This window comes from Aquarana catesbeiana, linkage group LG02 (genome assembly GCF_042186555.1).
Source record: "Aquarana catesbeiana isolate 2022-GZ linkage group LG02, ASM4218655v1, whole genome shotgun sequence".
NCBI classification, from domain to species: Eukaryota; Metazoa; Chordata; class Amphibia; order Anura; family Ranidae; genus Aquarana; species Aquarana catesbeiana.
Window position 1 is genome coordinate 192,795,041 of NC_133325.1, and position 23,257 is coordinate 192,818,297.

General features: G+C 43.4%; 1 protein-coding gene across 2 annotated transcripts in view; it reads left to right on the forward strand.

The window, feature by feature from the left end:
• RCBTB2 (RCC1 and BTB domain containing protein 2) overlaps window positions 1-23,257 on the forward strand; it is a 77,491-nt gene that overhangs the window by 24,023 nt on the left and 30,211 nt on the right. For both annotated transcript variants that reach the window (XM_073614114.1, XM_073614115.1), the window contains exon 7: window positions 6,966-7,108. In XM_073614114.1, coding sequence (XP_073470215.1) covers window positions 6,966-7,108 — 143 coding nt within the window. The remainder of the gene's footprint in view (window positions 1-6,965; window positions 7,109-23,257) is intronic.

Sequence of the window (23,257 nt, forward strand, 5' to 3'; positions counted from 1 at the left end):
CGTAGCTGGGTGTACTAAGATGTCCACTACCTTCTTCTGACTGCAGGTGTTCTGTCAGATGAGCAAACCTGGTAGCAGTGGAACGCATACACAGCTGATGGAACGTCACTGACGGGTCGCCAAATCTGACAGTACACCGGTTTTAACTGTTTCATGTCTGCCAGATTTGAAACTATACTTCTCTTCCCAGGAAGCTCCAGCCAAAACAATGTATTCATTTCTAGTTCAGGATAAAGTGGAAGAAGTTTATCACTTTCTGTATCCAGTTTTCGTGGACACCTGGTCAAAAATGAAGGGTTCAGATGCATCAATCTCTTTTCCTGACAAGCAGGGTTGCCAACTGTCAGTACAAACAGTTAGTAAAATCCGTAATTTTTACATCTGTCCATGAATGTCTGCTACAAAAATGCCGATTGCATACCCGAAATGGACAAATGCAAGAATTATGGATTTTACAAACTGTTCGTAAATTTACTGACAATTACGGATTTTACAAAATGTTTGTAAATGTGCTGACAGTTGGCAATCCTGCTGACAAGTGACAAACATATATTATAGCCATATAAATAAATATATATTATAGGCATATAGTATTGCCTAGTGCTCAGACCTTGAGCTCTTACTGAGTGTCAACAAGTGGATAAAGTTCTGTTAGGCCACACCACTCCCAGAGAAATAAATGGAATAAAAAACAGAATATACCCTATTTTAATTTAGTTGCTTCTGCAGTTGCCACTTGGTGACATTGTACATTCACATACTATTGGCAGTGTCTAATAGTTACACAGTTCTAGATGGATGTTTATATTGTATAGAAAGATCTCTGCCCTGTTCCTAAGGCTTATGTTTTATTTGAACCAGTCTTATTATATACCGGTACATATAGTATAAGTGAACTATCGCCACAATTTTATTACCACAAAGGCAAATCAATATGTTAAAGTGTATCTGAACCCCGCAACTTATATGCCATCTTACTAGTCCTTAAACTGACCTTACTAGGCTCAAATTTTGAAATTTTAATTGTGAGTGGCCATGTCCGCACTATCCAGCTCAACAAAAGTCTGTTTCAAAATCAAAAGAGTCAGCTGAATGAGTGAAATCTGAGACCCAGTACACACTATAAGATAATCAGACGAACGATTGTCCGGTTTTCCTTGATATTTCACAGCAGGTCGAAATTCAGGATGGTACCAATTGTATGAAAATTCTCGAACGACAAAGGCTTTTTTTTGTTATTTATTGTTTCTGATCATGTGCAGTCTTTCATATGAGATTTTTTTTCTTCTTGTACGAAAACAGTATACCTTAAAGGAAAATCGTTAGTTCTGTTCACATACGAGAAACATTTTGGAATTTGTCCCTTCGGAAATTTTAGTTTGGAAAGTCTGAATCGGATTTCAAAAGTTGCGTACATACTATATAAAAATCAAAAGATCATGCCTCATATGGTATTTTTTTTCCGATTTTCTTAGAGTGTGCACCCCGTACCCCACTTAAGTGTGTATTGCTAGCCTTACATGCGGTGCATATCTATCTATCTATCTATCTATCTATCTATCTATCTATCTATCTATCTATCTATCTATCTATCTATCTATCTATCTATCTATCATTATTTTTTCACTTGGTGAAAGTTCTTGTAACACACTTCCTGTTGAAGGATGATGCGTTTACTCACATTACTGTATCTATGGGGAACTAGTAGCATTGTCACCCTCAGACAGGACAGGGGAGAGGTTCTGTAGTCTTCAGAATAGCTGGGAATAATGTATCTAATAACTGTCCACACAGGCAGAGAGCACAGGAAGTCATCAGTTGAAAAGATTTCTGATAGAATCAACAATTTTTTTTTTTTGCATTTATTTAACTACTTGCGACCGCACTATAGCCGAAAGACGGCTACAGTGTGGGCCTTCGCTGCCGGGAGCGCATCCATGGACATCCTGCAAGCCCTGTCTGAGTGTCTCTGCGGGTCGCACGCAGTGCGCTCTGTGATCACCGAGTCTATGAGACTTGGCTGATCACAGATGAGAGTAAGGGGTCAATCCCGGCCCCTTTACCACGTGATAAGCTCTTAGCCAATGACAGCTGATCACGTCCTGTAAACAGAAGATTGGTAATCTGTATTTTTTCTTCCCCTCACACTGTCGGCGTGAGGGGAAAAAAAAAGCCGATCACCGGTTTCTGTCAGACAGACATCGGTCCCTCACACAGAAAGCTGCAGGTGCATTTTCTGTGCCCACCAGTGCCAGCTGCCAGTGCCGACTGCGTGCCACCTATCAGTACCTACCAGTGCCCACAGTGCCACCCATGAATGCCCATCAGTGCTGTCAATCAATGCCCATCAGTGTCACCTATCAGTGCCACTCATCAGTGCCACCTCTCAGCGCAACTTATCAGTGCAGCCTCATCAGCGAAGGAGAAAAATTACCTGTTTTCAAAATTTTATAACAAACTATGAAACAGTTTTTTTTTTTTTTTTTTTCAAAATTTTCGGTCCTTTTTCGTTTTATTTAGCAAAAAATAAAAAAAACAGCAGCAATTAAATACCACCAAAAGAAAGCTCTATTACTGTGAAAAAAATTATAAAAATTTCATTTGGGTACCCTGTACCCATTACCGTGCAAATGTCATTCAAAGAGTGATTACGCTGAAAGCTGAAAATTGGTCTGGGCAGGAAGGGGGTTTAAGTGTCCAGTAAGCAAGTGGTTAACCAAATGTTTTTAATATTGTTTATGTATTAGACCAAAAGGGACCCTATACGACACATTCATTGTTAATCTTTTCAAATGTCTGTCTGCTTGGATCAATTATTTAATTTGAGGACAAGCTTTCCTTGGTCTGTTTGTTCCCTTTTTCTTGTATATAGACTACTATGTATTCATAAAATGGATCTAACTGTACCAGCATGTTCTGTCATACTGTAGTTTCTGTTGCATAAAAAAACAAATGCCCGTGGGACTTTTGGAGGTTTTGTGCCAAAATAAAGTACTAAAATAGCAAAAAAAACACTTTTACAGCTTTATTTCAATTAACATATAGACCATTAAAAAAACATACATTGGAAAATATTAAAAATGTACCAATATGCAATATAGTGCATTTCACATCCTAACACAAAATAGTATGACATAAATCCAATACTAATACAACCCCTCTCAACAGGTTTTGTGAAACAAAATTCACTTCTTCGGGAGAACGGGTAGGTTTCAAGGTGATAAATGACATCTACAGAGAGAACATGTCATCAGAACAATTAATAAATATATTTAGAAAAAAAGGAAATTAAAAAAGGGGGGGATGAAGTCTCATACTTACACATCAACCCCTAGTTAAAAAAAAGTTTTTCCACTTGGTACATCAAAGATATTGTCAGAAACCATGAATCAGACTGAGACAGAAGTACAGTTAAATCACACTTGTTTAACCGGTTCAATACCGGGCAATTTCACCCCCTTCCTTCCCAGGCCAATTTTTAGTTTTCAGCACTGTCGCAATTTAAACGTCAATTGCGCGGTCGTGCGACGTTGTACCCAAAAGAAATTGACGTCCTTTTTTTCACCACAAATAGAGCTTTTTTTTGGTGGTATTTGATCGCCTCTGCAGTTTTTATTTTTTGCGCTATAAACAAAAGAAGAGCGACAATTTTGAAAAAAACACAATATTTTTTACTTTTTGCTATAATAAATATCCCAATTTTTTTTTAAAAAACACATTTTTTCCTCAGTTTTGGCCGATACGTATTCTTCTACATATTTTTGGTAAAAAAAATCGCAATAACCGTATATTGATTGGTTTGCGCAAAAGTTATAGCGTCTACAAAATACGGGATAGATTTATGGCATTTTTAAAAAAAAAAATTTTTTTTATTTTTTTTAGCGGCGATCGCAATTTTTTTTGGTGACTGCGACATTATGGCGGACACATCGGACACTTTTGACACATTTTTGGGACCAATCACATTTATACAGCGATCAATGCTATAAAATTGCATTGATTACTGTGTAAATGTGACAGGCAGTGAAGGGGTTAACCACTAGGGGACGGGGAGGGGTTAATATGTTTCCTAGGGAATGATTCTAACTGAAGGGGGAGGGGACGCACTAGGGGAGGAGACCGATCTGTGTTCTTCCGTTCTGGGAACACAGATCGCTCTCCTCAGAGCTGACAGGCTGTGGATCTGTGTGTTTACACACACAGATCCACATGCCGGCCCGGTTAACGGGCAATCACGGGTGCCCGGCGGACATCGCGGCCACCGGCCACACGCACCGGGTCCCGAGGAATGCGGCGGGGGCGCGCGCGCCCCCTAGACGGCCGGGAATCCCAGGACGTCATATGACGTCCACCCAGGATGGGAGATCCCATCTGTGGACGTCATATGACTATGGGCGGGTAGGGAAGTGGTTAATAATAATAATAATAAAAAAAAGGTAAACAGACTAAATGTAGTCAAAACATAGCCAGAGTTCAGGAACCGGAACGGATAGTCAGACAAGCCGAAAGGTCAGGGAACCAGAGAGGAGCATAGTAGAACAGCAAGCAGGATCTGGAGCCAGAAGGAATGTCAGCCAAGCAAGTCTTTAACAGAAACACAGGAGAGCGTCTCTAGAGATGTGACCAAGGTAAAGGCAGAGATCATCTGGGCTGGACGGTTAAAGTAGGCAGGACTGATGAGCAGGATATCATCAACAGGTGAGTCACTGTGGAGAGATGGGAGTTGGCAATTAGCCGACAGCTGAGCGGACAGCTTTGAGAAGGAAGGGCTGATCCCAGCCCTGACAGATATTCTTAATCATCTCTCATCAGGAAAAGTGTGCCATGGGTAGGCCCCAAAGGGGTGTTTCAAGTAGCTTGAAACCAACTTTGTTTTACGAAATGCATCAAGAGAGGTTGTACTAGTGTTGGATTTATGTCATACTATTTTGTGTTAGGATGTCAGAATTGTTGACATTTTTGCAGATTTATTAAAAAAGAAAAACTGAAATATCACATGGTCCTAAGTATTCAGACCCTTTGCTGTGACACATATATTTAACTCAAGTGCTGTCCATTTCTTCTGATCATCCTTGAGATGGTTCTACACCTTCATTTGAGTCCAGCTGTGTTTTGATTATACTGATTGGATTGATAAGACCTTACAGCTCACAGTGCATGTCAGAGCCAATGAGAATCATGAGGTGAAAGGAACTGCCTGAAGAGCTCAGAGACAGAATTGTGGCAAGGCACAGATCTGGCCAAGGTTACAAAAAAAATTTCTGCTGCACTTAAGGTTCCTAAGAGCACAGTGGCCTCCATAATCCTTAAATGGAAGACGTTTGGGACGACCAGAACACTTCCTAGAGTTGGCCGTCTGGCCAAACTGAGCTATCGGGGAGAAGAGCCTTGGTGAAAGAGGTAAAGAAGAACCCAAAGATCACTGTGGCTGAGCTCCAGAGATGCAGTCGGGAGATGGGAGAAAGTTGTAGAAAGTCAACCATCACTGCAGCCCTCCACCAGTCGGGGCTTTATGGCAGAGTGGCCCGACTCGGTGCATGAAAGCCCGCATGGAGTTTGCTAAAAAAACACCTGAAGGACTCCAAGATGGTGAGAAATAAGATTCTTTGTTTTGATGAGACCAAGATAGAACTTTTTGGCCTTAATTCTAAGCGGTATGTGTGGAGAAAACCAGGCACTGCTCATCACCTGTCCAATACAGTCCCAGCAGTGAAGCATGGTGGTGGCAGCATCATGCTGTGGGGGTGTTTTTCAGCTGCAGGGACAGGACGACTGGTTGCAGTCGAGGGAAAGATGAGTGCGGCCAAGTACAGGGATATCCTGGACGAAAACCTTCTCCAGAGTGCTCAGGACCTCAGACTGGGCCGATGGTTTACCTTCCAACAAGACAATGACCCTAAGCACACAGCTAAAATAATGAAGGAGTGGCTTCACAACAACTCTATGACTGTTCTTGAATGGCCCAGCCAGAGCCCTGACTTAAACCCAATTGAGCATCTCTGGAAAGGCCTAAAAATGGCTGTCCACCAACGTTTACCATCCAACCTGACAGAACTTGAAAGGATCTGCAAGGAGAAATGGCAGAGGATCCCCAAATCCAGGTGTGAAAAACTTGTTGCATCTTTCCCCAAAAGACTCATGGCTGTATTAGATCAAAAGGGTGCTTCTACTAAATACTGAGCAAAGGGTCTGAATACTTAGGACCATGTGATATTTCAGTTTTTCTTTTTTAATAAATCTGCAAAAATGTCAACAATTCTGTGTTTTTCTGTCAATATGGGGTGCTGTGTGTACATTAATGAGGAAAAAAATGGACTTAAATGATTTTAGCAAATGGCTGCAATATAACAAAGAGTGAAAAATTTAAGGGGGTCTGAATACTTTCCGTCCCCACTGTATATGAAATACTAAAGTTATAAAAGCGTTTTTTGTATATCTTTGCTATTTTGGTACTTTATTTTGACACAACCCTCCAAAATTTTGACTAGTTTCTGTTGCACACATCGCCATTATGATCTCTATTAGCCTGTGCACATTCCTGGACTCCAGTACACAGTGTACAGCGAGTATGCTTGCTTAAATTATTGATCATTACATCTTCTGAATTGATTGTTTACCACAAACCAAAATTTTCTGACATCTGGTGAATTATTGTGCTTGCTGTTCAAGTAAATGCTTACTGTCTTAAATGTCACCCCCTTTCCTGCTGACATTTTATTCCTCATACAAAGGAATGTTGGAGAGCGTTAGTACAGGATTTCCTGCCTTCTAAAATGAAAAAAGGCTCCAAAGTGTTTGGCGGATGATAAAAAAGGCCGCCATAGCAGGGAATGTTGTGTTTTTTTTTTTTTGTTTTTTTTTTCCATCATGTAGTCTTTACACAAAATGTTTTAGTTTTTTTCTTTGTATTTATTTTTATCTTGATGTATTTAGAACTCTGCAGGTAATGGTGTTGTATTTTGCAGATTGTGTGTGGCTATGCTCATACCATAGCACTAACCGATGAAGGAGGATTGTATGCTTGGGGGGCCAACTCCTATGGTCAGTTGGGTACAGGAAACAAGAGTAATCAGTCCTACCCTGTTCAAGTGACTGTGGATAAAGAAAGGTAATCTTTCTGATTGATCTTCTTGTATGGAGACAACCTAAACAAATTATTAAATTAATATCAAATCAGGCAAGCCTTAGCACTGCATGGTTGATTGTAGGTCTAAAGGAAGTTGTATAGTCAGCCTTAGTTTTCAGAAAGATAAACGACTCAATAACCGATATTTGTTAATAGATATATATAATTTTCCAATGCCCCTATTTTCAGCCCTGAGAATTTTTCAAGATTTATACTTATACTGATTGAATGGAATTATGTTCCACAAGAAAGTATGAGGGAAATGTGTTGGGCCTGTGATAAAATAATCTCTCCACAAGGTAAATCAAATCTCTAGATTAGTATTATTATATGTCAGAGCTTTAAATACACACAGAATGACTATGAAGGATGAGCATCGTGGAATAAAACGTGTATGAAGAATCCTGCTAAATGTCCAGCAATCATAGTGGATTAAAGTTTTCATAGACATTCTATTATGTGCGTGCCATGTTGTTCACGCCACTATTTCAGCATGCGGATATCAGTAATGTTGAGGTGTTAAAAGCTGAGCTTCAGCCTTTCCTCAATTTTTTCACAGTTGCACAGGCTCCTCTCCCGTACTGAAATTACTCTGATTTTACTGCACACTGTGAACTTCCCACAGTGTTCTTTAGAAACAAATTGGATAGAGCCCTCCTCATTTCCTGGCTGGACAATGTCCAGCATTGTTCAGCCCTTCCCTCCCCAGCTGAACTGTTACTGACATCATTGCTGCATTCCTGTTGTTCAGCTTGTAAGGCCCCATGCACACGGAGCGTTCAGCCCCAGTGCATGAGGCTCTGGCGTTTGGGAGTGGGCGGAGGCACAGATGCGCTGCCCAGCCTCGCTGCAGGCAGCCTGTCAAACTCTGAGAGGCTGCCAGCTGCTGTGGCTGGATGGGACTGGATGGAGCAACTAGGGGTACTTACATGTGTAGCAGTACGCGCCAAGGGAAGAATTCATGAAACATACTGTGTAGCAGAAAAGACTGAGCTGTTCTTGCATGGAGACTTCCCAGCACGCTGGATAATCTTTTTGTATAAAAGCATGTGCCAACAGCTGGAGGTGCTTGTTATCTACCCCATGGGGGTTAAAAATCGCTTGATTATCACAAACAAGGACTGCATGAGCTGATTAGAATTCAGTTTGGTTGTGTAAATACAGAGCACACCATGCTAGATAACATGGGCACATTTTTCATACAGTTTTAAAATTATAATCTCTAATTAAAAAAAAAAAAAATTCTCCTTCCATTTTATTGGTATAAGGTTTATTGAAACTTTTTAGAAAACTTTATGCAAATCGTGCATATGTTCATATATAGAAGCATAATTTTAAATCTGTGAATGTTACATGAACCTGACGTTTAGTGCATGGGTTGATAAACAGGCAATGATTCATCTGGCGTAGATGTCACATTAACTGATTGATTTATAAATATGCTCTTTAGGCTCCATGCATACTGGCTTAACAATTGTTGCTTCTACAGTTGTGTGTTCTGTCTGTAGAAGCAGCTCAGTGTTAAGCTGGATACACACTATACAAATTTCCGTAGACTTTTTTATTCCTTCAGATTTACAAAAACCATATAATGAGGTCAAACCTTAATTCCCCGTACACACGGTCGGATTTTCTGACGGAAAATGTTCGATGGGAGCTTGTTGTCGGAAATTCCGACCGTTGTGTAGGTTCCATCGGACATTTTCCATCGGAATTTCCGACACACAAAATTTGAGATCTGGATCTCAAATTTTCCGACAACAAAATCCGTTGTCGTAAATTCCGATCGTGTTTACACAATTCCGACGCACAAAGTTCCACGCATGCTCGGAATCGAGCAGAAGAGCCGCACTGGCTATTGAACTTCATTTTTCTCGGGCTCGTCATACGTGTTTGTATGTCGCTGTGTTCTAGGCGATCCGAATTTCCAACAAGATTTGCGTGACCGTGTGTATGCAAGACAAGTTTGAGCCAACATCCATCGGAAAAAAAACATGGATTTTGTTGTCGGAATGTGCGATCGTGTGTGTACAGGGCATAAGAGTTTAAACTTGTATGCAATCAGGCAGGCCCTTGCACTACATGGTTTTGGTAAATCTAAAGGAAATCAGACAACAAAAGTTGTATAGTGTGTATTGGGTCTTATCCTATGTGTCCATGCACATTAGGACGATTACAGGCATATTTTAAGCTCAACATTTAGGCTCCATTCACATTTCCGTGTACTGAAACGGGGGTGGAATTGCCGCAATTCGAAATGGCGGCAAATCGTGGGACGCCCATGCGTTTCCTGTCACTTCCAATGGCACCCCAATCGCGGCACGATTTTGCTGCGATTTGTTGGGAGACAATCACTGTAAAATTGCGCAAACAATTGCGGGACGCCTGTCGCCCAAAAGAAGTGCAAGAGCTTCTTTCGGGTGACAGGCACCCCACAATTCTGACGAATCAAGACAATATAGTGCCACGATTGGGGTGCCATTGGAAGTGACGGAACGCACGGGTGTCTTGCGATTTGCCGTTATTTCAAATTGCAGGCGAAATCTCGGCGATACCGCCTGCAATTCAGAATGCGGAGACACGTGCCGCCTAATATAGAGGCAGGGAAGCTAGGTTACTTTTGCTGATTTACCCGTATTCTAAATATTTGGTAAAATGACAAATAGCAGAAGTCTGAAGTTCACATCACGGAAGTTCAAAGTTATTTCTATTGTGTCCCTCTCCAAACCTGGCTTAATTTATATTGTTTAGTAGACACTTCATATTGGTGAGTGCAAAGAAAAGACCTCTTACAGTTTGCAAACAAAATATATTTGCTGAGTAAAAAGCTTACATTACATTAAGCTTACATTACTTACATTACAATATTATCAACATTCATAAAGTATAATATATGTACACCAGCTAAGTACAGAAAGGAGCACAAGATATGTGCGGAATGTTGCAGGAGGACATTTTCTGTTAAATTTCAGCTGCCTTCTTACTGAATTATTTTTAATTTGCAGTGTTTCCACAATTTCTACTACATTACAGCGCATTAGTCTTCATGGAAGCTTTCAGTGATATTATTTTTGACTCATTAGTAAAATAAATGTGTATGTGACACCTAAGTGAGCCTGTTCATGCATGCAGTTATATTAGTGTTCACATGGCAAATGTTGAGTTCCTGGTAAAGACAAGTAAGCACAAGGCAAACCTTAAATGTAGTATTAAACCCTAAGTTTTGTTGTACGTTTTAACATATTGAGCACAATAAAATGAACCTTTGGCAGTAAACTAATTGTTAAAATACTTACCTTAGCACTTGTAGTTTACGACTTCCAGTGCTGGTAACGCCTGCTCTCTCAGTACTGCTTCCCTGAATGTCCGGTCTTTACAGTTAACAGTGGACAGTGCAGCCTGCAGTCAGTCTGTTAGCTTGGAGAAAGGATGGGGGAGGAGGAGGAAGGTGCAGGGGACTGCCTTGCCTTCCTAGGCTACTGGGCTATACATTTCTGTTGACAAGGTGTACACGGTATTCTGGACCCTGCATGAAATGGTGGCTCCATAGGGTGCAGCAGGAGACAGGAGCCCCCATTAAACGGGAAACCTGGGGTTGTGGTCATGGTACCAGCCTACCAGGAATATAGGCAAGGATTAAAAGATAAGAAGCTCCAGTAAATGATTAAACCAGCTGTTGAAAGTGCCTAAAAATGGAGTATAGCTTTATTAGAAGGTAAATTAGATACTGAAAAAAGAAAAAAAAAAAAATCTAAATTGATTTTCTTACGGAGGACTGCTTTCACAGGTTTGTATGGATAGGTCTTGCACAGTGCAGTAAGTAAAAACCATTTTAGGTTATTTTTTTTCTTAAACCCATTGGACTACAGGTAATTCTGATTGGGCACAATAGTTTTTTGTACTTTAAGTAGGCAAACACAAGTAGATGGTGCTAATGTGTCTTGCAACAATAGTCGATCTAAGCACCCATGTCTACAGCGAAAGAAAGAGAGCTCCTGTGACCAAAGATTACTTATTAAAGTGGATCATCACCCTCAAATTGGACTTCCCTGCTCTTCCCTGCTACACAAATTGCATTTTTTTTGTTTATTTACCTTTTATTTATGAATAACTTTCTGTCCCCCCCCATCATGCACGTCACTTTCCTGGGCAAATGATGTGCACTGTGCTTGCTGTATCTCTGGGGATATGCACATCACATAAGATATAATCTTCCATTCACAATGGGGGAAGAGACCTGGCCTAGTGGCACATCATCAGGCAGTAGGTCGGCTGAACCCAGAAGAGCCGGCAACTTCCTCATGATGTCACAAAAAACATTGCTGCATGGGACCCAATCAGTGGGAGAAGAGAAGACGATTTTTAGGACATCCCTGGATCTGCTGGGTGGGCGAGTATCTAAATTTTGCAGAATCTGCGACAAGGTAAGCAGGGGTTTAAAAAAAAAGTGTGGGTGAAGATCCTCTTTAATACGTAGTCTTTATTAGATCTTGTTTTAGATTAAAACCTGGTTCTGTCTCTAAATAATTCAGTGGAGGAGAGTGAGGCAGGCCATACACAGTGCAAATTTCTTTCCTGCAACCACGATTCCACAATTCTACACAGACAGTGCTGATAGGGGAATCCCTCCTGCCGAGCAATTGTCTGCTCCTGACTGGGGAATTGCAAGAGAATCCGGCAGGCTGGTTGTACAAAAGCTGATTGATCACTTGGTACATTCAGCCTGCCCATTAACGGTTCAGCAGGAACAGGACGAGATTCGAACCGTTAATGGGCAGCCTTAGAAACAGGTTTTTATCTAAAGGTATTAGTTTTTATGTTTTTTTCCGGTGACTCCTCCATTTTCTAGATATTTCATCTTTTATTATTATTTTCCTTAATGGGCCATATAACACCGGTGGAGTGTGACTACATTAGCAGGGTACTTTGAGAATGTAATCTCTTAGCTTGTACCATGTTTGGAAATACTCACAAATGGGCAATAGTAACTCCAACCTGTTTTGTGCATTCAGCACTTTGTGGGGATTACTACTTTCTAATTGTACGTCTCCAAGTTTGTGTTAATAACCATCAGTGGCATCCCTAGGGGGGGCCAGAGGGGGCCCTGACCCCCCCAACATTATGTTGTGCCCCACCATGTGCCCCCCCAATAAAAAAAAAATAAAAATTGATTTTTTGTAAAAAAAAAAAAAAAAAAAAATGTCTAAAGGGCCGTACACACGATCAGACTTTTTGACAACAAACATGCAAATGAGCTGTTTTGGAGCAACATCCGACCGTGTGTATGCTCCATCGGACAACCTTTTTCAGTTTCCATCGGACTTTTGTTGGCTGTGCGAACGGACAAACTTTCCGGCAACAAAAGTCCGATGGAGCAAAGTCCGATCGTGTGTACACAAAGCCATTGGACTTTTGTACAAACTACAGTACGCAGCCGCGAGAATGTTTCCCGGCGGCAGGGTACTGTACATCTCGCGCTAGCTGCAATAGGAAAAACACATTTTCCTACTGCGGCGGGCGCGAGAGGGAATTCCCCTCTGGGGAATACCAAGCCCTTCGGTCTTGGTATTCCCCAGAGGGATAAGACCCTTATCCGAGCACGCAGCCTGGCCGGTCAGGAAAGGGAGTGGGGACGAGCGAGCGCCCCCCTCTCCTGAGCCGTACCAGGCCGCATGCCCTCAACATGGGGGTGGGTGCTTTGGGGGAAGGGGGCGCCCTGCGGGCCCCCCACCCCAAAGCACCTTGTCCCCATGTTGATGAGGACAAGAGCCTCTTCCCGACAACCCTGGCCGTTTGGTTGTCGGGGTCTGCGGGCGGGGCGCTTATCAGAATCTGGGAGCCCCCTTTAATAAGGGGGCCCCCTGATCCTGGCGCCCCACCCGATGTGAATGAGTATATGGGGTACATCGTACCCCTACCCATTCACCTAGGGAAAAAAGTGTCAATAAAAAACACAGTACACAGGTTTTTAAAGTAATTTATTAGGCAGCTCCGGCGTCTTCTCCCGGTGTCCGCATCTTCTGCCGGCTCCACCGCTATCTTCTGGCGCTCTTTTGCCAGCGGTGGTCCGGACTTCTGGATCGTCTTCTTCCCTCTTCTCTTCCAGAGATGTTGACGCGACGCTCTCTCCAGCCGGAATGGTCTCTGTGCGCTCCGCAATGGACTTATATTGGCGGTGACCCCACCCCCCTATGGCATCACAGTCCCGGGGCATGCTGGGACTGTGAGGTCATATGATATGACCACACCCCCTTATGACCTCACAGTCCCAGCATGCCCCGGGACTGTGATGTCATAGGGGGACGGGGTCACCGCCTATATAAGTTCGTTGCGGAGCGCACAGAGACCATTCCGGCTGGAGAGAGCGTCGTGTCAACATCTCTGGAAGAGAAGAGGGAAGAAGACGATCCAGAAGTCCGGACCACCGCTGGCAAAAGAGCGCCAGAAGATAGCGGTGGAGCCGGCAGAAGATGCGGACGCCGGAGAGACCCCCGAAGTCGGAAGAGGATCCCCGAAGTCGGAAGAAGACCCTGGAGCTGCCTAATAAATGACTTTAAAAACCTGTGTACTGTGTTTTTTATTGACACTTTTTTCCCTAGGTGAATGGGTAGGGGTACGATGTACCCCATACTCATTCACAGGGTGGGGGGCCTATTAAAGGGGGCTCCCGGATTCCGATAAGCGCCCCGCCCACAGACCCCGACAACCAACGGCCAGAGTTGTCGGGAAGAGGCCCTTGTCATCAACACGGGGACAAGGTGCTTTGGGGTGGGGGGCCTGCAGGGCGCCCCCTTCCCCCAAAGCACCCACCCCCCATGTTGAGGGCATGCGGCCTGGTACGGCTCAGGAGGGGGGGGCGCTTGCTCGTCCCCACCCCCTTTCCTGACCTGCCAGGCTGCGTGCTCGGATAAGGGTCTGGTATGGACTTGAGGGGGACCCCCACGCTGTTTTTTCGGCGTAGGGGGTTCCTCTTAATATCCATACCAGACCTAAGGGCCTGGTATGCCCCTGGAGGGGAAACCATGCCAGTTTTTTATTTAAAATTTGGCGTGGAGTTCCCCCTCAAGATTCATACCAAACACAGTGCCTGGCATTGGCGGGTATCCAAGTCGGATCCCCACACCAGTGTCAACCCGGCTCGCAAGGTGTCAGTCTCGCCAAAAAAAAAAGTGGCGAGATTGACACAATATCAGACAACAATACACAAGTTGACCAAAGGGTGGTGGTAAAGAGCTGAAAAGCCACGTGATATGGTGAAAGTTGGCTGGAAAAGTCCTGTCGTCTGTATGCAAGACAAACTTTTGGGCAACGCCCTTTGTACAAAAATCCAAGGGAAAGTTTGTACAAAGTCCTATCGTGTGTATGGGGCTTTAGAGGGAGAGAGTCCCCAGTCAGCTCCTGCGGGTGATTCCTCCCCCCTCCCTGACACTGCATAATGCGAGCGCTCACACAACCACGGCCGCCCGATCTGCTCCTTCCCCTGCATCCTCATTGGCGGGGAGAAGAGCAAGTTGCAGGAAGGACTCCACCAGGACTCTCAGTTACTGAAAAAAACAGACTGATTTCTCCCATCCTTAGGACAGGAGAACCAGCCTGTAAATTCCAAGAGATGCCAGACCAGCGCTGTCAATAGCAGGGGCAGGACAGCAAGAGGAGGCTGGGAAACCCCACAGTGGCAGAACACAAGGGCCCGGAGGCAAGACAACCTTTGCAACCCTGATAGTTCTCCCACTGCTTTGGACCCTTATATTTTCTTGGTATGCTGGTGACATATATCTCTTGTTTTCTGCCATCTTGGGGGGGGACCCAATACAGTAGGAAGGGAGCTCACTGCAGAACATGTGAAAGGGCCGTTGTGGGGTCGTAGTAAAAGGCCCCAGTATATATTTATATATCTATATATGCATTTTATAGTTGCCCCCCTACTTTTGTCCCTGTCCCCCCATGTGCCCCCCCTAAATATGAAAGCTGGAGACGCCACTGATAACCATATATATATATATTTTAATTTAAGTATAAGTAATCGTCAGCCTTATTGACCAAAAATGAAACACCCTGTGGCTACATGCTGGGGAAAACCATTTTTGGTTGAATAAGGAGCAGGGAACATGGGATGCCTTTGACAATGAGGCTTTAAGGGACTAGACATCTACTGTAATTTCTAGGAGGAGTGGCTGTTTCCTGGGGTTTTTATTAACCTTTGAGGTTTTCTACTAGAGGCACAGCAATGAAGATAAGCCAGCATGTAACTAACAACAGAGTTACACAGACTTGAAGGGATTTTATAGAAATGAAGTATGAATCACTTTTTATAGGTGTGGTAGTCGCTGATAAGAAATTAGTTTTCATTTACTGGAAACGCTCTTCACTGAACATGCCTTATATTTCACATTCATCATAAACTGCCTTCTGGTTATCAGATTTGCCTCATATTTGTATTTAAGTTCCATCATGTAGAGAGTAGTGACTGTTGGATTTTCTGCAAACTAAGAATTTAGCAAAGATCTTAACCACTTCAGCCCCAGAAGAATTTACTCCCTTCCTGACCAGAGCACTTTTTGGGATTCGGCACTGCGTCGCTTTAACTGACAATTGCACGGTCATGCAACGTTGCGTCCAAACAAAATTGACGTCCTTTTTTTCCCACAAATAGAGCTGTCTTTTGGTGGTATTTGGTTGCCTCTGCGGTTTTTATTTTTTGCGCTATAAACAAAAAGCGAAAATTTTGAAAAATAACACATTATTTTGTACTTTTTGCTATAATAAATAGCCCCATTTTTTTAAAAAAAAGCTATTTTATTTCTCAGTTTAGGCCGATATGTATTTTTCTACATATTTTTGGTAAAAAAAATCGCAATAAGCGTACATTGATTGGTTTGCGCAAAAGTTATAGCGTCTACAAAATAGGGGATAGATTTATAGCATTTTTATTATTATTTTTTTATTTTACTAGTAATGGCGGCGATCTGTGATTTTTATAGTGATTGCGACATTATGGCGGACACATTGGACAATTTTGACACATTTTTGGGACCATTGGCATTAATACAGTGATCAATGCTATAAAAATGCATTGATTATTAAAAATGTCACTGGTAGTGAAGGGGTTAACACTAGGGGGCGATCTAGGGGTTAACTGTGTTCCCTGGGAGGTGATTCTAACTGAAGGGGGGGGGGGGACTGACTAGAGGAAGTGAGGGATCGTGGTTCCTAGCTAAGGAAATGTCACTCCTGTCAAAACAGAACAGGGAAGTGTGTGTTTACATACACTCATCCCTGTTCTGTGTCTCCTGCTCACGATCGCTTGTGGCCGGCGGTCATCGAGACCGTCGGTCACGAGCATTGGCACCCCCGCTGTGCCTCCCGCGGCATGCGCGCACCTGCTATCCCAACCACGCCAGCCGACGTATAGCTACGACGGCTCGCGCAGGGGAGCCAACCTGCCGCAGTATAACTGCGGCGGTTGGTCAGGAAGTGGTTAAAGAGACTGTCACGGAACGTCCCACACTCCGCTTGAGTGCTTCCATCATATACCACTTCCTCCCAGTCTGCATACAGATATCCCAACCTCTCTGAGCACAAACAAGGCGACACTTGCTTGTTGCTACCATGAACTCACTTTATCTAGAATCAAAATTACAAGACTTTATATGCCGTTGGAACCTCCTCTAACAATACAACTGTAACTTAATTAACATGAGCTAATTATCTAATCCTTTATACAGCCTAGGTGACTGAGACATGACCTTTCGCCCAGACTTGTGGTCACCGAGCTTCACACAGTTATATCAACACAATAGCAGTCGTCCCGTCTCCTACATTGTATAGAGGACAATGTGATCAGCTCATTCAATTAACATAAACACAGGTAGTTGGAGTTGATGACACCAGCATCTCCTCACAGGATGTGTCCCAACAGAATGAATCAGTCTTATCAGCAGGGGGCTGCTGGAGGAATCCCCCCTCCCTCTTCAGGGACACAAATCTACAGTAAGGAGTCCCCATACAATATATACATATATACACGACTGAGTCCGATTAGTACAGTTCAGCCTGGATTTCTCATTCACCTCACAAAGAGTATTGTTCCATTGAAAATCCAGGGCCCATAATCAAAAGGCAACAGGCTTGCATACAGTCTTCTCCAACAGCCTCTGTTCTGGCTAGGTCTGTCACAGAGACTTTCTTGCCAGACCATTCATTTCAACAATAATCTTCCGATGAGAATACGGTGGTGCTCAAAAGTTTGCATACCCTGGCATAAATTGTGAAATTTTGGCATTAATATTGAAAATATGAATGGTCATGCCAAAAAACTGTCTTTTATTTAAGAATAGCAATCACATGAAGCCATTTATGATCACATAGTTTTTTTTGGATTCTTTTTAAATCCTAATGATAACAGAAATCGCCCAAATGGCCCTGATCAAAAGTTTACAAACCCTTCAATGTTTGGCCTTGGTACAGAACAGAAGGTGGCACACAGGTTAAAATGGCAATTAAAGGTTCATTTCCCACATTTGTGGCTTTTTAATTAGTGTCCGTGTATAAAAAGTCAATGAGTTTGTTAGATCTCACATGGATCCACTAAGCTTGCTAGACACTGAGCCATGAGGAGGTAGAAAAGAACAGTCAAAAGACCTGCGTAACAAGGTAATGAAACTTTACAAAGATGGAAAAGGATATAAAAAGATATCCAAAACCTTGAATATGCCAGTCAGTACTGTTCAATCACTTAATAAGAAGTGGAAAATTTGGGGATCTCTTGATACCAAGCAAAGGTCAGGTAGATCGAGAGAGATTTCAGCCACAACTGCCACAGGAACTGTTCAGCATACAAAGAAAAACCCACAGGTAACCTCAGGAGAAATACAGGCTGCTCTGGACAAAAGATGGTGTGGTTGTTTTTAAGGAGCACAATACGATGATACTTGAACAAAAATTTCATGGAGCGATCACGTGGTAAACGGCCGCTATCAGCGGCCATTTACCGTGATCACAGGTCCCGGCGGTTATAGATATTCCCGGGTGCGCAACCCAGGGGGCGCACGGGAGCAACATTCTGGGAGGACGTCAATGTACGCCCTCCCAGAGTTATCGAGCGGCGTTGTAGCCGTCATTTGGCTGTAGCGCGGTCAGCAAGCGGTTAAAGAGGAGTTCCACCCATTTAAAAGTCAGCAGCTACAAAAAGTGTAGCTGCTGACTTTTAATAATCATACACTCACCTATCCCACGGTCCAGTGATGGGGGTGCAGGAAGCCTCCCTCCTCTCCCCCTCCTTTCCGCGGTGCCAGCATTCTAACTGTGGGCACCCGCTGCGCTGTGAATGGCCAGGCAATCTTCTGGGACCTGTGACGTGGCCCAAAAGATTGCAGGAATGGAGGGGTAAGAGGTGATCTTCCTTGCAGCGCCAGGGGAGGAAGTGGGAGCTGGGTGCCTGTAAAAACGGGGTGCCCAGTCCCCCCCCCCCAAAAAAAAGGACATGCCAAATATGGCATGTCAGGAGGTCACCAGCTCTTAAAGCGGAAGTTCCATTTTTGGGTGGAACTCCGCTTTAAATAAAAGACAGTTTTTTGGCATGATCAGTCATATTTTCAATATCAATGCCAAAATTTCACAAAATTTCTGCCAGGGTATGCAAACTTTTGAGCACGACTGCATATATGCATTTAACATATTTTATCTACCTGTACAAACCTCCCTTGTATAAACATCCAAATCCTTGAGACTGCTTCTGGGCTACGTCATCTTGGATGTGATGTCAGCACCCCCAGCAAACTTAGAACTATCACTCCAGTGACACTCTCTTACTATATTTAGGCCCCATGCACACAGGACATAAAAACGCCACTTGTGCAGGCGGTTGACATTTTTTTTCAGCCTCCAAACCCCCTCCATGTTAGCCTATGTGCCCATGCACACATAGGAATTTACAGACATGTATGGAACAGGAAAAAAACGCCATTGCTTGCACGTTCAGGAGAGGAATGTTTTGAGCTGAGCAAAAAAATCTTGATGCCGCCTAAATGCCTGTTAACTTGTGTAAATGCTAGGCATGTTTAGCATTTGAGCATTCATTTTAATGGCCAGGATAAATTTAATATTCTGGCCAATAGAATAAATGAACGCCTAAGTGCATTTTGCAAAATGTGATTTTTATGCACTTTATTTTAAGCTGCTTTTCTCCTGCCTGGAGAAAAAGCATTCAGAAGAGCTGGGCAAACCCCCTGTGTGCCTGAGGCCAAAAGTTGTGTAGGGAGGTGAGGGGTGGTGGACACATTGACCAACACAGACAGGAATCCCAGAAAAGGAGAGGGCTATAACATGTAAGAAGGGATGAGACTGCCCTGGGAGCTGACCCTCTGAAGCAGTCAAATTTGCCAGCAAGTTGAGAGTCACGTTGCAAGTCAATAAAAATAATTTATGAAAAGGCAAAATACTGCAAGTAAGAATTTACAGTAAAACCTTGGATTGAAAGTAACTTGGTTTAAGAGTGTTTTGCAAGACAAGCAAACATTTTTTATGAATTTTGACTTGATAAACGAACGGTGTCTTGATATACAAGTAGCGTCACGTCACAACTGAGTATAAAAGAGAAGAGAGGAGCCTTGAAGTGTAGCAATATGGTTACATGTAATGAATGTACAACATTAACCAATTCGTGTGGTTGATGATTAAAAAAGGCACATCTAAGTATGCAGACTTCTCGGGTAAAGCTGTCTGCATAACCATCCTCCGCACCGCCATCGACTTCATCCCTTCCATGCTGCGCTTTACGAGTGCTTCAAGCCTCGCTTTCAGATCACTCTACTGCAGGGTAGTCTTCCCGGTCACGATTGCAGACTGACAGCGGTGAGAGCCGGAGGTGTGGAGGATGGTCTATGTGGACAGCTTTACCCCAGATGCCTGCATACTTAGATGTGCCTCTTTTAATCATCAACCATGTGAGTTGCTAAATGTTGTACCTTCAATAAATGTAACCATAATACTACACTTAGAGGTGCCTCTCTTCTCTTTTATACTCTGTAGCTCCTGCTGGATTTTGCTTCTGTTCCCCTTGTGGAGGCTTCCATTTGTGGATGGACATTTTATGGTTATACAACCTATCACATTGCTATGATCTTTTTATATGGAGTATAAACTAAAGGACTTAGGAATAAATGGTTGTGGAATGAATCATCTGAGTTTCCATTATTTCTTATGGAGTAATTTGCTTTGATATACGAGTGCTTAGGATTACAAGCATGTTTCCGGAATGAATTATGCTCGCAATCCCAAGGTTTTGGTTTTTTTTTTTTAATAAAATTTTATAAAATTTTACAGGAAATACAAGTACAAAAAAAAGGTATAAGTATTGAGATTAGAGCCAGAGGCAGGATCATTCCATAAATGTGCAAACATGTTCAATTAGTGTTAAGGTCATCTGTTTGTAACAAATTATTATTATTATACAGGATTTATATAGCGCCAACAGTTTACGCAGCGCTTTACAATATAAAAGGGAGACAATACAGTTTTAATACAATAAGATACAAGAGGATTAAGAGGGCCCTGCTCAGAAGAGCTTACAATCTAATAGGGTGGGGCAGGTGGTACAAAAGGTTGTAACTGTGGGGAATGAGCTGATGGAAGTGGTAAAAGATTAGTTAGAGACGTTATAGGCTTTCCTGAAGAGATGAGTTTGCAGGGATTGCCTGAAGGTAGCAAGAGTAAGGGATAGCCGGACAGGTGGAGGTAGCGAGTTTCAGAGGATGGGAGAGGCTCTGGAGAAATCCTGGAGACGAGCATGTGAGGAGGAGACGAGAGAGCTTGAGAGTAGGAGGTCTTGAGAAGAGCGGAGAGGATGATTTGGGTGATATTTGGAGACAAGATTAGTGATATAGCTCAGGGCAGAGTTGCGAATGGCTTTGCATGTTGTGGTTAGTATTTTGAATTTAATTCCCTGGGTGATTGGGAGCCAGTGTAGGAATTGGAGGACAGGGTTGGCAGACACTGAGCGGTTGGTAAGGTGGATATGTCTGGCAGCAGCATTCATGATAGACTGAAGAGGGAATAGCCTATGGAGAGGCAGGCCAATGAGAAGGGAGTTGCAATAGTCAAGGCGAGAGATAACAAGGGAGTGAATGAGGAGCTTGGTAGTTGTTAAAAAGGGGCGAATTTTAGAGATGTTACGGAGGTGAATTCTACAAACTTTTGACAACGATTGGATTTAAGGCTGAAATGACAAGTCAGCGTCTAGGATTACACCTTGGCGTGAGGGGAGGGACTGATGGTTGCATTGTTGATTTTGATGGAAAAGTCGTGGAGGGGGGCACGGGCGGGGGGGAATATTAATCACTCATTTTTAGAGAGATTTAGTTTAAGGAGGTGGTGCGACATCCATGCTGATATGTCAGTTAGTAAGTTAGTAATGCAAGAGGAGACTGAAGGAGTGAGGTTAGGAGTAGACAGATAGATTTGGGTGTCATCGGCGTATAAGTGTTACTGGAAGCCGTGGGCGGTTATCAAGTAACCAAGGGAGGAGGTGTAGATAGAGAAGAGAAGGGGTCCAAGAACAGAGCCTTGGGGGACCCCCACAGAAAGGGGCAATGGAGAGGAGGAGACAGAGTTGTAAGTGACACTGAAGGAACGCTGTGATAAATAGGCAGAGAACCAGGATAGAGCAGAATCTCCGAGGCCAAGGGAATGTAGTCTATTGAGAAGGAGCGGGTGGTCAACAGTATCAAAGGCCGCAGAGAGGTCAAGTAGTAGGAGTATGAAGTACTGGCTGTTGGTTTTAGCAGTTAGTAAATTGTTAGTGAGTTTTAGTAAGGCAGTTTCTGTGGAGTGCTGTGAGCGAAAGCTAGACTGTAAAGGGTCAAGGAGGTTATTTTCACTGAGGTAGGAGCTAAGACGGTTGTAGACTAAGCGTTCTAGAAGTTTAGAGGTGAATGGGAGCAATGAGATGGGTCTTTAGTTGTTCAGGTTGGTAGGGTCCAGTGAGGACTTTTTAAGTATGGGAGTGATCTGCACATGTTTTAGAGGGGAGGGGAAGGTGCCACTAGAGAGGGGGAGATTGAAGATGTGAGTGAGGGAGCATAGGATAGAAGAAGAGGGTGACCATAGTAGTTGTGAGGGAACAGGATCCAGGGGACAATTGGTTAAGTGGTCATCTGAGAAAAGTTTTGTAACCTGTTCAGTAGTAGCCAATTCAAAAGAGGAGAGTGTTGAATGTGCTGTTAGGCAAGGTATGTTGGGCAGGGAAGATGTACGCACAGTAGAGGTATCCTCACAAAGAGGAAAGGGGGTGTTGGTGAGGTTGCCAGGGTTGCAGAGATGGGAGAATACAAGGTCAAGGGTATTACCATTTGAGTGAGTGGAAGTATGTGTCCATTGGTTTAGGTCAAAAGATGAGGTTAAGTCGAGAAGTTTAGCTGTAGTTGAGCTGTTAACATTGACAGGAATGTTGAAGTCACCAAGAATGATAGTGGGTATTTCAGAGGAGAGAAAGTAGGGTAGCCAGGCAGCAAAGTCATCAAGGAAGCGTGATACCGGCCCAGGAGGCCGATAAATTGCTGCAATCCTCAGCGAAATGGGAGAAAACAGACAAATACAGTGCATCTCGAAAGAAGAGAGAGGTAGAGAGGGAGGGACAGGAAGGACTTGGAAGGTGCTTTGTGGGGATAGAAGGAAGCCAACTCCACCTCCTTTCTCTCTGTTGGGTCTGGGGAAATGAGTACAATGGAGACCACCATGGGAGAGGGCAGCAGGAGAAGCTGAGTCAAAATTTTGAAGCCAGGTTTCTGTTATGGCGAGTATGTTAAAGCCATGAGAGATGAAGAGGTCATGTACAGATGTTAGCTTGTTACAGATGGAGCGGGCGTTTCAAAGGGTGCATGAGATTGGTGGGCTGCTTTGAGGAAGCAGGGGGATAGAGATTAAACTGAGTGGATTGCGTGGTTGCCAGAGGGGGAGGGGTATTGAATATGTGGCTTGCAGTTGGAAAATGGCGGACCAGGATTAGGAGAAATGTCACCTGAGACTAGGAGAAGGAGGAGGGCAAGAAAGGCAACATGGGAGTGGGATATGCATGAGCGCACATGTCTAGTGGCCCTGGTGTTAATGTCAGCATGTGGATGCAGCAAATGCAGG